This window comes from Micropterus dolomieu, linkage group LG02 (assembly GCF_021292245.1).
Source record: "Micropterus dolomieu isolate WLL.071019.BEF.003 ecotype Adirondacks linkage group LG02, ASM2129224v1, whole genome shotgun sequence".
NCBI classification, from domain to species: Eukaryota; Metazoa; Chordata; class Actinopteri; order Centrarchiformes; family Centrarchidae; genus Micropterus; species Micropterus dolomieu.
The window spans coordinates 10,100,490-10,114,070 of NC_060151.1; the positions used below are offsets into that span (position 1 = coordinate 10,100,490).

The window sequence follows — 13,581 nt, forward strand, 5'->3', positions numbered from 1 at the left end:
TTTTCTGCACATGGGACAGGGCGACTGCACTGTATTAAGGAGAGGATGACCGGGGCCATGTATTGCGAGATTTTGGGGAACAACCTCCTTCCCTCAGTTAGAGCATTGAAGATGGGTCGAGGCCGGGTCTTCCAACATGACAATGACCCGAAGACCACAGCCAGGATAACCAAGGAGTGGCTCTGTAAGAAGCATATCAAGGTTCTGGCGTGGCCTAGCCAGTCTCCAGACCTAAACCCAATAGAGAATCTTTGGAGGGAGCTCAAACTCCGTGTTTCTCAGCGACAGCCCAGAAACCTGACTGATCTAGAGTCTGTGTGGAGGAGTGGGCCAAAATCCCTCTTGCAGTGTGTGCAAACCTGGTGAAAAACTACAGGAAACGTTTGACCTCTGTAATTGCAAACAAAGGCTACTGTACCAAATATTAACATTGATTTTCTCAGGTGTTCAAATACTTATTTGCAGCTGTATCATACAAATAAATAGTTAAAAAATCATACATTGTGATTTCTGGATTTTGTTTTTTTAGATTATGTCTCTCACAGTGGACATGTACCTACGATGACAATTTCAGACCCCTCCATGATTTCTAAGTGGGAGAACTTGCAAAATAGCAGGGTGTTCAAATACTTATTTTCCTCACTGTACATGAAAAATGCTTTTTTCTGGAAAAGTCAAACAAATCAGAAGTTAAACCCCCCCCCACACACACACAGACCTGATGAAGCAGGTCCACTTTCTGCTATACATACTGCTATTTCTGAGGGCAAGAATAAAGTCCTTCGAATAAAGAAAAAAAGAGTCAAAGAGATTGGGAAATACATATTGGGGAAAGAGAAAAATAAAGTTTGGAGAAAGCCGATGTCAGAAAATGCTCTGGTCCTAAATAACATCATTGAATCCAACAGTAAAGGTTATTAACAAGAGAAATGAGCACTGCATTTCAAACTACACATACACACAGTCCTGATGAAGCAGATCTGTGTAAAATTCTTAACAAATTACATCTTAGAGTGTTTTTTCCTGAACTTTAGCTTTTATTGTTTCTTATTTAATAGTCAATATTTAAATTGTCAGGGGCTTCAACTGATAATGTAATACCTGTATCTTTTATTATGTAATAACTTACATTGTTACTGCTGCATTATAGATCAATACTTTCATTATGCCGTCAGGAAAATATGCCATGGGCAAATCAAGTGAGGCACACTGGCTTAAGTAATTATATGATGCTATAAAGATGGTATTACATTATCCATGAATGCACTGCATTTTTCATTACATTTCTGGCTCAGACATTTTATCCTAATTTTTTTTACAATATATTACATTATCTGTCAGAGGTTACATTTTCATTTTTTACAATCCATTTTCCAAAGTAAATTAGTAATGCAATTAATATGTATTTCTGGACTTAATTCAGTAGACCAGGTAGAGAAAAATGGGTGAGATGCAATACGATGGATATAAAACCTAAAACCCAAAAACAGATGATGTAAGCAGCTGTGCAGTCCATGGCATCATGCATGCATCCCTGAGCTATAAATGACAGATAACAAAAGGTCAATTTTGTTGCACACCAACACGTTTTTAGCCCTGATTCCTACAGTCGTCTGTACACTACAGTAATCTTTTATTTCCAAATGGACAATACAAAAATCATTCACATGTCAGAATGTCAATGCCATTGAAAAAGCATTTCAGAGAAGGACTGATGATTTAACACCCGGTAAGATCAAAGTACTTATTAGTTTATGCCACGTAAACACATTCGTCACGGAAGAATCAGTGATTCATTCCTACTATTTAACAAATCACAAAGACAGTGCCAATTATGAAAAAGACTACAGAAAAACACGAATAGATGTTGGCTGTTGGTTTAAAAATATATATGTACACATACAGATCTACAGAAACCAAGAAGTCTGAAATATTTAGAAAACATTTCATCCTCTTTCTCCAACTATGTATGGATCAATGCAGAAGATCAATTCAAACAGAGGACTGTCAGAAGTATGAAAACACTAGTTCACAAAAACAACCTCCAATCAAGGTCCACTTACTCACTTTCTGCCATACATACTGCTATTTCCGAGGGCGAGAATAAACTATCAAGCTCAATGAAATTTGTATTTGTTTCAGGGTTAAGATGTCATCTCCGATATAAACGTGGGGCTGATCTGTCATTGGTGGACGTGGGCTTCAGCTTCACTGTGGCAAATGGGTTGGTACCCCTTCGAATTAAAAAAAAAAAAAAATAGTCAAAGAGATTGGGAAATACATGTTGGGGAAAAAAAACAATACAGAGACAGTTTGGAGAAAACCAATGTCAGAATATGCTCTGGCCCTAAATAACATCATTGAATCCAACAGTAAAGGTTATAACAAGAGAAATGAGCACTGCATTTCAAACTGTACAAGCATCATCTAGCGAACTGTTCACCTGTAGTGAGAGTGAGAGTCACGGTTCCCAAATGGCTATAACTGAAATGGTTTCAGTACTAAACTGCACTTCAAACTGTAATGGAAGGAAAGCAATTCTGTGCCATCTAGATCACTGCCCTCATATGTTGCTGTCTGATTTAATGGGTTCGTGACATACTTCAAAAATATCATTAGCTTCCGTAGAAGAGAATCTGAGTGGCTTCCATTTAAACATTTCACAACCTGTCTGCGCTTTTTAAAGCGGAGCCACAGTTACATTAATCTTACCTTGGGAAGAGTTCTGGTGGTGATCCGTGTGGTTTCGATCTCTGTAGAAAGTAATATGAAAAAGGCATGGGTGAGTGAAGGCCGATCCAAACCACAAAATGTGGACACATGCACTAATGGAGACTCAGCAGGCCCTTGACCCCTTGCCCTTCTGCTTTCAGTCGGTCCTCCCACAAGCTGCTCATTGATGTGTTGTGCCAAGCAGCCCCACACACACTCCAAAATGTGTCCAGTTGAAACAAGAGAGCAACAACAACAGAGCCCATGCAGAGACATCAAGGGAAAATGCATCAATGTCACAATGAAAAAAACATATAATAAATAATAAATCTGTTTTGTCATTTGCATTGTTGACTTTAGAACATGTTTCAGAGAAATACTTTGCAGCGTCACAGAAGCAGCCAACATTTCCAGTATGAAGATGTCCAAGACCTCAGTAGACAATTCACGAGCGAATTGCCACACTGAATGAATTATGAATATACTGAAGATGAAATGTACGTGTAATGCATGAGTTGTGACTGGTGGAGGGCCTGCCTGCCTGTTAAAATCTCAATATATGTCCCTGACAGAAACAGAAATGCTACTCAAACCCCTGTGTGCTTGAATAGCACCAAAGAGAAAAGACCTTGACAGTAATATCACACTGCAGCAACCCAAAGGTTATGTACCAGGCCTATTTAGTCACAAGGACTTCAAATAGGTCTTCACTTTAATAGTCTCAAGTTACAGCATGCCAAAACAAGAGCACACACATGCACACCACCTCCTCGCCCTTACACCGTCAGCAGCTGGAGCTTCCTCCCTGCATCCACCAGAAAGAGGGGTGAGGTGCCATTGAGAACAGCACCTTGCCGCAGTGCCCCTGCTGGACAGACTGGGAAATACCATCAAAGATTTACATGCTGGACTACATCTCTCATCAGAGATGTCCCTTATCATTTTGTTTGTTGACCGAAATAAACGTCTCTAATCTCTTTGTCCCTGCTTAGGGTGATGTGAAATGATTCCGGGGAACCTTTTCATAGTGAAGCTAATTAAATATTGAAATATCAGAGGAACATAATATATATTGACAGCAACTAAAAAAGCCAAAACAAACCCACTGCCGAACAGTACCACTTTCTAAAAAGACACCTTGTGTATGTGAAAAATTTGCTAATGCTCTATAGGTCAGTAAAAAAGCCACTAATACAAACAGCTTTTGGGTTACCAGGTGGTAAAATCTGTCTGAACATTTATTTCTAGGACAGGGCAACAGAAGATCTGCATATGAATCAATTTATTAATAGCTTATTAACACTGCAACAGCAGACTTGATGGATGAAAACCCTTTATTAATGATTTACCAACATTAATAACTGCAGACTAGTTTATTAGAAAGTGAGAAACCTTTCTGAATGGATAACCACCATTTAAAACTGTATTAGGATAAGGATAAACACCAACCAACCTTGTGACCCAAAAGGTGTTCTTATTGATGGGTTATAACTAATCTACAAAACATTGGTGAATTATTTATTAACCATTAAAAACCCACTCGTTGCAACTTATAAAGGTGCCTTATTAGAAAGTGGTCCCCAATGTCTACAGAAGAAGAAAAATACAATGAGTTCTCAGCAAACTACATTTCAGTGTCCATTCATAGACCATGTTTAAAAAGGACTGATAATATTTTTGATAATAGATTTAATAGAGAGGGAGAGAGATAGTTGATTGATGTCAGCTACACTGATCAATAATCAGACGGAGTGATTGATGGGCATACCTTGTTCCCTGAATTAGACTCAGCACTTCTGTCAGGAGTCGGTGTGACTGGTCGCAACTCAGATTGTTTATTTGAAGATAGATTTGGTGGTGGAGGTGGAGGGGGCGGGGCTCCACTGTGGCTGCTGCTTCCCGGTTGGTCGAGCAGGTTGCTCATGCTGCTACTGCCTCGGAGAGTGGAGTTACTGAAATTACCACAAAATTCCATTGTTTTCTTTGCTGAAGTAAAGTAAACACAGAGCTCACCAGACACCTGAGCTTTCTTTCCTCTGTTCATACTTAAAGGATATTAGATTTTGACACAAAACAAATATGACATGTAGTTAATTAGTTAGTTTCTGAAGTATGTGACATTTCACAACGAATACATGTGTGCAGTGCATTTGATCAACATTACCATTCACATTTTAGGCATTTAGCTGTGGCATGTGTCCACAGTGAGTGGGCAAAGTTTTAGTTTAAACCCCTTACTGGTTTTCCTCACAGCAATGGGTCACCCAAATATCTTAAATAGTCCATGTTATTATTCCACACCATGAGTTTCATGCTGACCTTCTTTTATAAATGTTGGACCCATAAAACAATAAGGACAGCCTGGGGGAGCTGCAAACCATATTCTGTATCAGCTTTTAAAGGGAAACATTATGCAGAAGGTTTAGTCTTTGGATTAACATCTCTCCATTTGTTCTTAATGGCTGCAACACACATATATATCATTTTAATGAAGTAAATTCATTACGGAGAGTAACATGGGTGTAGCTGTAGTTCTGTTTGTAGTTCAGAAATGCATGAATAGCATGCGGCAATCTTCAGGTCTGAAAAGTGAAGTGCTTTAAACCTGCCTTCTTTCTAATGACCACGAGGTGACGACTCCACAGTTGCAAAAAAAAAATAGATTATTTAGATGTCTATGAGAAAATGACCCTACTTCTCACCTATGTATTATCTCAGTTAACACTTTCCCAATGCGTTTATGGTCTTGATTGCTAGTTTTAAGTCTTCTTTGAATCAGTGTGATGTTCATTTTGTAAATTGTGAGGCGTCAAAACAGAATCCCCCAAACCAATGTCTGACGTACACGCTGGCTACGTCCACTTCTTTTATACAGTCTATGATAACTAGAGGTACATTTTTGTCTACCTGCTTGTCATGTAATTATGACTAGCATGATTTGCTACGGCAACTTGCTTAGCAGAGTAACCAGTCAGAGCCAATTTACGACGAATCCCACTCTTCAAATCGTGGATACTCAAAATGCTCAGTAACATGTTAGACTGAGAATGTTGTTACAGTTGGACAGAGCCAAGCAAGCTGTTTGCCCCTGTTTCCAGTCTTTATGCTAAGCTAACCAGCTGATGGCTATAGCTTCCTATTTATGGTGGACCTATCTTGCCTAGTGTTTTGCTATGATGTCTGGCATAGTAAGAGTCAGTAAGGTATAAAAATATGTTTCTTTAACAGTCTGCACTCAGCATGACATGATGTTATTCAGCAGTCATTCTTGTTTTATCGGATGTTTACCCAGAGCTGGTTGTCCTCGGAGGATCATCCACTGCTTCCACATATGAGGCTGGAAACCATCCCTGACTGAAAACAAAAGAGCCAGAAAGTAAAGATGGCAGGTTAGTGGATTAGGCGTTAAAATTACACATACTTAAATGAATTAGTGAGGACAAATAACACTTTTTCATTCAAGTTAATGTTTGCGGTTGTTGCCATGATAATATCAGCCGGCTGATCCACCACATAGGTCTGGAATGAAATATATCAACAACTATTGCCATGACATTTTGTAGAGATATTCATGGTCCCCAGATGATTGTGTCTATGTCCTGGGATTGACACATCTTTCCACCCCATCCACCTGTTTACACCGTCTTACAGCCACTCTGAGGTCGCTGCCACAATAAACATAATATTCTATCGTGCATGTTACGATATCGTAATATCGTAACATGCTTCAACTTTTATGGCCGTTTTTCTGGTGAGGACAGGCTGAACAATTGCCATGCTATCATACAAATACAAACTAACAAGAGAACATCACTCACCGTGAAGTGCTTCCAGCGCGTCCATAAAGCCAGCCATTCTTCGGCTGATGGACCAGCGCAGTGATCATCTCTCCTTTGCTGAAGGGCAGCAGGGTGGGGTTGGAGCCACCAGGCTCGTGGGCCACCAGGGCCCTCATGGATCTGCCTCCACCACCGCCCATCACTGACTCAGCTGTAGAGCGAGAAATGCTTCCCTGGGGAGACGGGGCTGGAGAGATTACAAATGAAACACATGGACAGAGAGAACAGTTTGTAACGGCAAAGAATGATTAATCAAAAAAATCTAAACGATTGTTTGTCTCTAAACGTAAGAGCTATTTAAAGTTGTTTATTGTCTTTTCATTACTTTATCTAGTTTTACTCTAGATAAGCAAGCCAAATAATTAGACAGACTTTCTGCAGAGGGAAGTAGCCTACAAATGAGGAGGTATGAAAGTGCATGATGTACAAAATTATGACGAGGGAGAGAAAGATGGACGAGAGAGGGAAACAGAGATAACAACTAAAGAATGACAGAGCGGGTGGTAGAAGGCAAAATGAGCAGTGATATACAGGCAGATAAATTATGTGATACAAACTGTATTTTTCAGAAATACTTTCACTCTAAAACTGGCAATGTGGCCCCAAAGTAAAAACTAAATCTGTTTATGATATTGTTTTTAGGTGTTTTGAGTACTTGAACAGAGAAAAGGATGGTAGTGTAAATGTATTTTCTGTGTTCAAACATGGTGCCAGTAAAACTTTGCTCTCTTTACTCTTCACTCAGAATAAATACAGAGCTTTGTAATGAAGCCTGCTTCATATTACAGAAACCACTCACCCCTTGAAGGTATGTTGCCGAGGGTCAGTTCGTCTCGGCTTTTTCTGATCTCCTCCTCCTTCATCCTCACCTGTACAACCAAGAACACATTACATGCACAAAGGCACAAATTAGCTTGATCTGTGCAGAGTTGTAATGTTAATATATCTGTGCAAACATCAGGAAATACCGAATTCATATCTGAATAAACAATAATCAAAAGCAGCAGCCCAAGAGTGAGCAGTTAATGTTATCTTACATAGACAGGTTTAATGTGGAGGATGTGTTGGATCTACAGTATGTTACAATGAGTAATGTGTAGGCTAGCACGTGTGATTGCAGAAGCGCAACTCAAATATCTGTGTAAAGTCTCTGCTATAAGCAAGGATAAATCCCTCGTCAAACCAAAATAAACACAGAATCCATATTAATCCTCTGATTGTTATTACTGTAGGGTGTGGGATCTGTGGGGTTCATCGGCACGTCACCTTCCAATGAGGAACAGGCTGAAACTGAGGGTTTATCTCAGGGGCGTCTTCATTGTTTACTTGCTTTTTTGCATCCTTCATGCAAAGTACCATATGGCATCAGACTGTGAATGATCTATGATGTTAATCTCACTGTTTTGAGATGCAGTTGTCTGAATTCATACTTAAAGAGGCTTAACGTTTATTCAGATGACGTGTATGGCTCAGATTTCGATAGACGATAGTATTTGGACAGGAAACAAAGTACTTATCTTAATTTATCCTTATCATAATCACATATTACATTATTCATGCCAGAAAATCTGTAATCTCTGTCAGCTACAGGTTTAGCAGTAGCTGAACCTGTAGCTGACAGTAGCTGAAGCAAAGAAAGCTTCCCTTTAACAGCACAATGCCTCATGCCAGAGGTGTGATCGTTCTGATGGTTTCAAATAAAATCAAGCTCCAACCAGCAGAGGGCTCCCTGGTAACAAAAATACTATTGTAGTAATTCACTGCTTTCCCTATAACATACTGTCTATGTACAAGTATTATCCATTTCTTGGTGCAAGGTCACACCCAGATCCATCATAATGTACTTTTTAATCAAAGTTTTTCTTTATAAATTTATAAAGGTTCAGACACAAGATATTTCCCCCTTGTCAGGATTATATCTCACACCAACAGCATATTCTTTGAGTTTTGAAAGATTTAAATGCAACCCAGCTCCAACCCTGCTTGAATAATTCAGTAAACACAAGTGATTTCTGCAAACTCCCCACTGAACTCACAGAGTTGTCCACATTAGTGGGTCGCCTGGTCTCTGGTCCTCTGGTGGCATTCACCTCCTCTGTCCAGGAATCAGCTCTCTGCTGCAGCGAACCTCCTCTCTGCCACACACACAAATGTACAAAGAAACTTTAAAAAATGCCATTAAGGATTAATAGAGTTACAGCAGTTTATGCTTATGCATATATAATATATATCCACATATAACAAACAGTGGACTGCTTCAATTTATAGTATGTAAATGTGAGTGAACGTCCTCCACCATTTCTATTACACTGATGTCTCTTTGTATTTGTGAGATACAAACCTTCACTGGTCAAACCGCGTAAAGCTGTAGAATTAAAGGTATTTATGGAAGCTCATTTCTGTAATTAAAAAATGCTCCTGATAAGTCAAAACATTTATATATTTATCATAATTTTGACTTAATATCTCATCATTTTACATTTTAACTCACAATTCTTACTTTTCATGAGCTGTTATTTTTTTTCATGACTAAATTTGAATCAATTTTATTTTCCAGGTGGGAATGGCCTTCCATAGTTACCTATTTCATTTAAACAAAGTTGATTATTTGTGTTAATTATCTGTTAGTTCTTTTAGACACCATGCACTGTTCAAACATTCTCATGCACAATGAGGCACAGTAGTTATTTGCAGGCCTCTCTTCACATGGGAGCAGTATAAGATATCACAAGATCATATTTATTGGAATGAGCCTTGTATTTACATAGTTATCTCCAGTAGTCCAGTTTAACACAAGTATTAAAAAGGAAAATTTTCTTTGGGTGGCCCACAGGCCGCTATTTAGCCTGTAAAGTACAGAGAGTTAAACAAACAAGCACACATGTGTCACATCAGTCCTAAACAACTGGTGCAGTCTCAGAGGGCTTCATTATGAGATCCAGTGTTGGTTTATTGCATGAAAGTTGTCAGTCACAGTGAAATGTTTACAGTAATTGGGTGAGTACAGTGATGTGATAAAAAGTAAGCAGGAGCAGTCCAAAGTTCAAACAGATGACCTGCTAGTGTGGCAGCCGTACAGCTGAGGAAACTCGCTGATCTGTGGTTGACGCGTGTTATAAAAGAGAGGACTTTCCCTAAGGGGGCCGATAAAGTCTCACATAATCATTACACGTTATTGTGAATTGTCTTTCCTTTCATTGTCCTTCTCCTTTGTATGGCAAACCCGCCCCATCTGGCATCTGTAGTCAGTAAATGAAACAAACCCATAAAATATTGAATAAAAAAAATTGTAAGTAAGTTGTATACTTTATTCATGAGTTGGGCGATGGACTGTATCAGGCCACAGTGTTTCTCAGCCAGGAAGCGGTGTCGTCTCTCCTCCTCCTTCAGCGCCTCGCTATGGCTCTCCCTGAGGAACTGCACATACTCGCTACAATCCTGAGGATATACATAGTCAGTACATATAAACACTATACAAGGACACTCACACATTAGTGCTGAATTTTTCTCCCAGGTGCCGAAAGAGAGAAACACACAAACCTGGTTGGCTCCTCTCCTCAGCTGTCTTTCGAGAGCTGCTGCCTGGTTGTGGACTTCCATCTCATAGTACTTCCTACTGCCCTGTACGACAGAGAATTCACATCACGTCTGTGTAAATACATTCCAGTCATCCAACTGCTGTAGGACAATATCAGGTCAAAATTAGCAATCCAGTGGAAATGAAGACGAAGATGTTTTCCCATTAATTCTAATGGCTTCTTCAGTTTTAAAGCCTGATTGTTTATCATCTGAGAGGTAAGTGAGCTATGTATCAATATTCACAACTTTGGTGACACCTCACATTAATTTTACTTTTTATAACTGGAAATAATTTCTGAGTGCCCTTTGACTTTGTAGTTCCCCCGCTTGGCCCTCACTCACTGATATGTAATCTTTGTCCAGTTTAATGTTATTGTCCATCTCCTGAAGAACCTCCACACTGAACCAGCGGAACTGGAAAGAGACACACACAATCATATTAAACCCATGAGGAAATGTAGCAGATAAGAGTTTGATAAAGAGTTATCATGGACAGATAAGCATAGTGTCGATGTAACTTACTACTCCCTCCAGCTCCGAGGTGAGTCTCCTTTGGCTCTCAGCGATCTGAATCAGGACATCTCCTTAAAGACAATAGCATTATGTCACATTATACTAAATACGTTACAAGAAAACAATAGAATGCATGCAACATTATTTAACCTTTCCCCTTTGTTCATTTTGCTGGGATCACAAGGAACTCACAGATAAGGTTGTTCATTTGTTATCACAACTGAACTTTTATCATGTGTCACTGAACTCAGTTTCCCAGGAATCATTGAAAACATAGTTATGGATATTATATTTCATTTCTGTCAATAGACCCTCCTAAATATTACACACTGGACCTTTAACTGTGACATCACTTGGCTAAGCACAGAACTGTACAGACACACGGTCTTTGCATGCTAACTTACTCCTTTTAACTTGGCACTGTTACACAGATCACATAAGCATAAAACTAAACTGATCTGAGCACGTTGTGTCCAGAACAAAGAGACAAAGTCACACACACAAACCTCTGCCCTACATCTCTGTTCTCTAGTTCAGTATCCCTTTAGTTAGATGTATCTTGTGTGTTTTCCATTGTCACTTTTTTCATATAAATGCTGGTTTCTTATAATGTTGCATAGGAATTAATATATTGCCAACCTCTTCTGTGTCTTTCAACCCATTATGTATAATATAGCAATTTTGTTATAGTTATTGATTTAACTTTTAACCAGAACTCCAAATAGTTACCTGAAACTTCAATTAAAAGCCTAGTACCAATTAGACGCCTGTCCCTGTTACTGGCTTGGTGTTGCCACACGTTTTGATAAATAAACGCCTCAAAAAGGTCTCAATTAGGTGTCTGGTCTGATTTTTATAGAAGTTCTTTGGATGTATAGTATTTTGTCAATATTGTGACACCCTGTGGGGTCACGAGTGAGTGTCGCCTGTCTCTCTCTTTCTCTCTCTCTTTATTGTGGAGGAGGGGCTGATTGCAGTGGCTTTGGGCACCTGGGCTAATTGCCCTGTCGAGTATTTGGGACGGTTTTCTCATTCTGCAGGAATTTGTTTTGTTTGCATGCTACAACACCTTCACACATACACTCATGCAACCATCATCCTGCACAGACACTACTGAAACCACAGACTACATACCTCATACATTAATGATGTTAATTTGAAGTAACTATTGATTTGGCTTGTTTTTGTTAAATAAACAGATGTTACCCATTTACCATGGTGTGTCTCCCTTTTGTTGTGGCCTTTTGAGCCAGGTCATAACAATATGGACATGCTACATACACATCATTAGATCTGTTAGATTCAAGTTCTTCAATTATTTATTTCATTTTACTGAAACCGTGTGCACCAAAGTACAATTCATTCAGATTTACCAGCATGGTTAAGCAATTAAAGGCCTGTCCCATACAGATGCCTGCCCCAAATATAGGCGGGGTGACTTCAGTAATTCAAGCAAATAAAAGCCCAAGCTATTCATTGAAGTTTTACTGTGAGTATATTTCACGAGACTGAATTAGGTAGTTGGCTCAATCAATTTTCTCTTGTTTAAGAGTAGTGTACTGAGGTGAATATAACTTTAAGTTATCTTCTATTATTATGTGTTGAACAACAGCAATAATAATAAAAAAATTAGGGCTGTCAAAAATAGCGCGTTAACGACGTTAATTCGTTGTTTGTCGTTAATTACGTCAATTTTTTTAACGCATTTCACGCATGCGCAGTGTGACAAATTATTCAGGTCAGGAAAGTGGTTGGGACGGGAGCTAGAGGCGAGATGGAGCAAGGTGAGCAAAGTGGGCCTATTGACGGATTCAAATATAAAAAGAATGATGATGGTACAGTTAACAAGTACAAGGTTATTTGCAAGATTTGTAACAAGGAGTTTCAATTTCACCGGAGCTGTTCAAGCTTGAGGTACCATGTCAACGCCAAACATGCGTTTGCTGGGTCGTCAGGTTCAGCAAGTGGTTCGCGCCAGACCACGCTGAATTTTCGCGGGCCATTAACAAAATCAACCTCAGATAATTTGACCAGCAAAATAGGAAAATGGATTGCAAAGGATTGTAGACCCGTTAGTATTGTAGAACACTCAGGTTTCATTGATGTTTTGCAAGTGGCGTCTCAAGACGCAAGAGAGTAAATGCAGTACAGTATTCTCTACTAGAATACTAGTACATCTTGCATCATCTTGTCACAAGATCTCTGACGTAATTGCTGACGTAATCTGCACTCTGCGCATGCGTTGGCGTCTGTAGCCACCTGTCGGAAGCTCCGTCTTGAACCGGACTCTTATCCACTTTTAATCCACTTTTTTCGTTACATTTTTTATATCCTTTTATTTAACTTAACTTTATTTAAGTTTTACGTGGGTTAAGGATTTTAGTCATCCGACATGGATTTTAAAACAGATGACCGTAAAAACGCGATCAACGCTACTGATCGCAACAAAGCTCCGGTGACTATGCAAGCCGAGATAACTCTGCCCCTTGAGGACTGCTCACTCCTTAAGAAAGCGAACAAGAAGATTGCTGACCTTATGGAAGACATCCGACGACTTTCAGAGGAACTCAAAGAGAAAGATTCCCTGCTGACTGGCTTTATGGATGTGGCTTCAGTACAAGCCAAACAGATTGTTTCTCTTAGCGCAACCGCTAACATCCAGGACACCGTGTTTTGGGACCCCTCTAGCCTTCCCAGGCTTTCATCCTGGTCGACTCCGAAGCATCAGTCAACCTGGGCTGAAGTGGTGGTCCGTGGCTGCAAGAGAGGCTCGGATGGGGCTGCCTCTCCTCCGGACATCGGCCTCTCCAACCGCTATGCAGCCTTGTCGAACGACACTACGGTCCATCCAGCTGATGCACCTGCGGCTTCGAGTCTCCCTGACACGGATCTCTTTCGGCGCACAGTGCCTGCCGACACTGTTGCATCTCCGCCACCG

The 13,581-nt window shown here is 39.8% G+C and overlaps 1 protein-coding gene across 1 annotated transcript in view; it reads right to left on the minus strand.

Moving 5' to 3' along the window:
• Nucleotides 1–1,651: 1,651 nt before the first annotated feature.
• baiap2l2a (BAR/IMD domain containing adaptor protein 2 like 2a) overlaps nucleotides 1,652–13,581 on the minus strand; it is a 14,909-nt gene continuing 2,979 nt past the window's right edge. Inside the window, exons 2-12 of the mRNA XM_046073935.1 lie at nucleotides 10,653–10,714; nucleotides 10,473–10,544; nucleotides 10,092–10,172; nucleotides 9,858–9,989; nucleotides 8,588–8,686; nucleotides 7,351–7,420; nucleotides 6,531–6,738; nucleotides 6,001–6,066; nucleotides 4,481–4,664; nucleotides 2,713–2,753; nucleotides 1,652–2,234 (exon numbers count right to left, since the gene is read on the minus strand). Of these exons, the coding sequence (XP_045929891.1) occupies nucleotides 2,153–2,234; nucleotides 2,713–2,753; nucleotides 4,481–4,664; nucleotides 6,001–6,066; nucleotides 6,531–6,738; nucleotides 7,351–7,420; nucleotides 8,588–8,686; nucleotides 9,858–9,989; nucleotides 10,092–10,172; nucleotides 10,473–10,544; nucleotides 10,653–10,714 (1,097 nt within the window). The 3' untranslated portion in view covers nucleotides 1,652–2,152. The remainder of the gene's footprint in view (nucleotides 2,235–2,712; nucleotides 2,754–4,480; nucleotides 4,665–6,000; nucleotides 6,067–6,530; nucleotides 6,739–7,350; nucleotides 7,421–8,587; nucleotides 8,687–9,857; nucleotides 9,990–10,091; nucleotides 10,173–10,472; nucleotides 10,545–10,652; nucleotides 10,715–13,581) is intronic.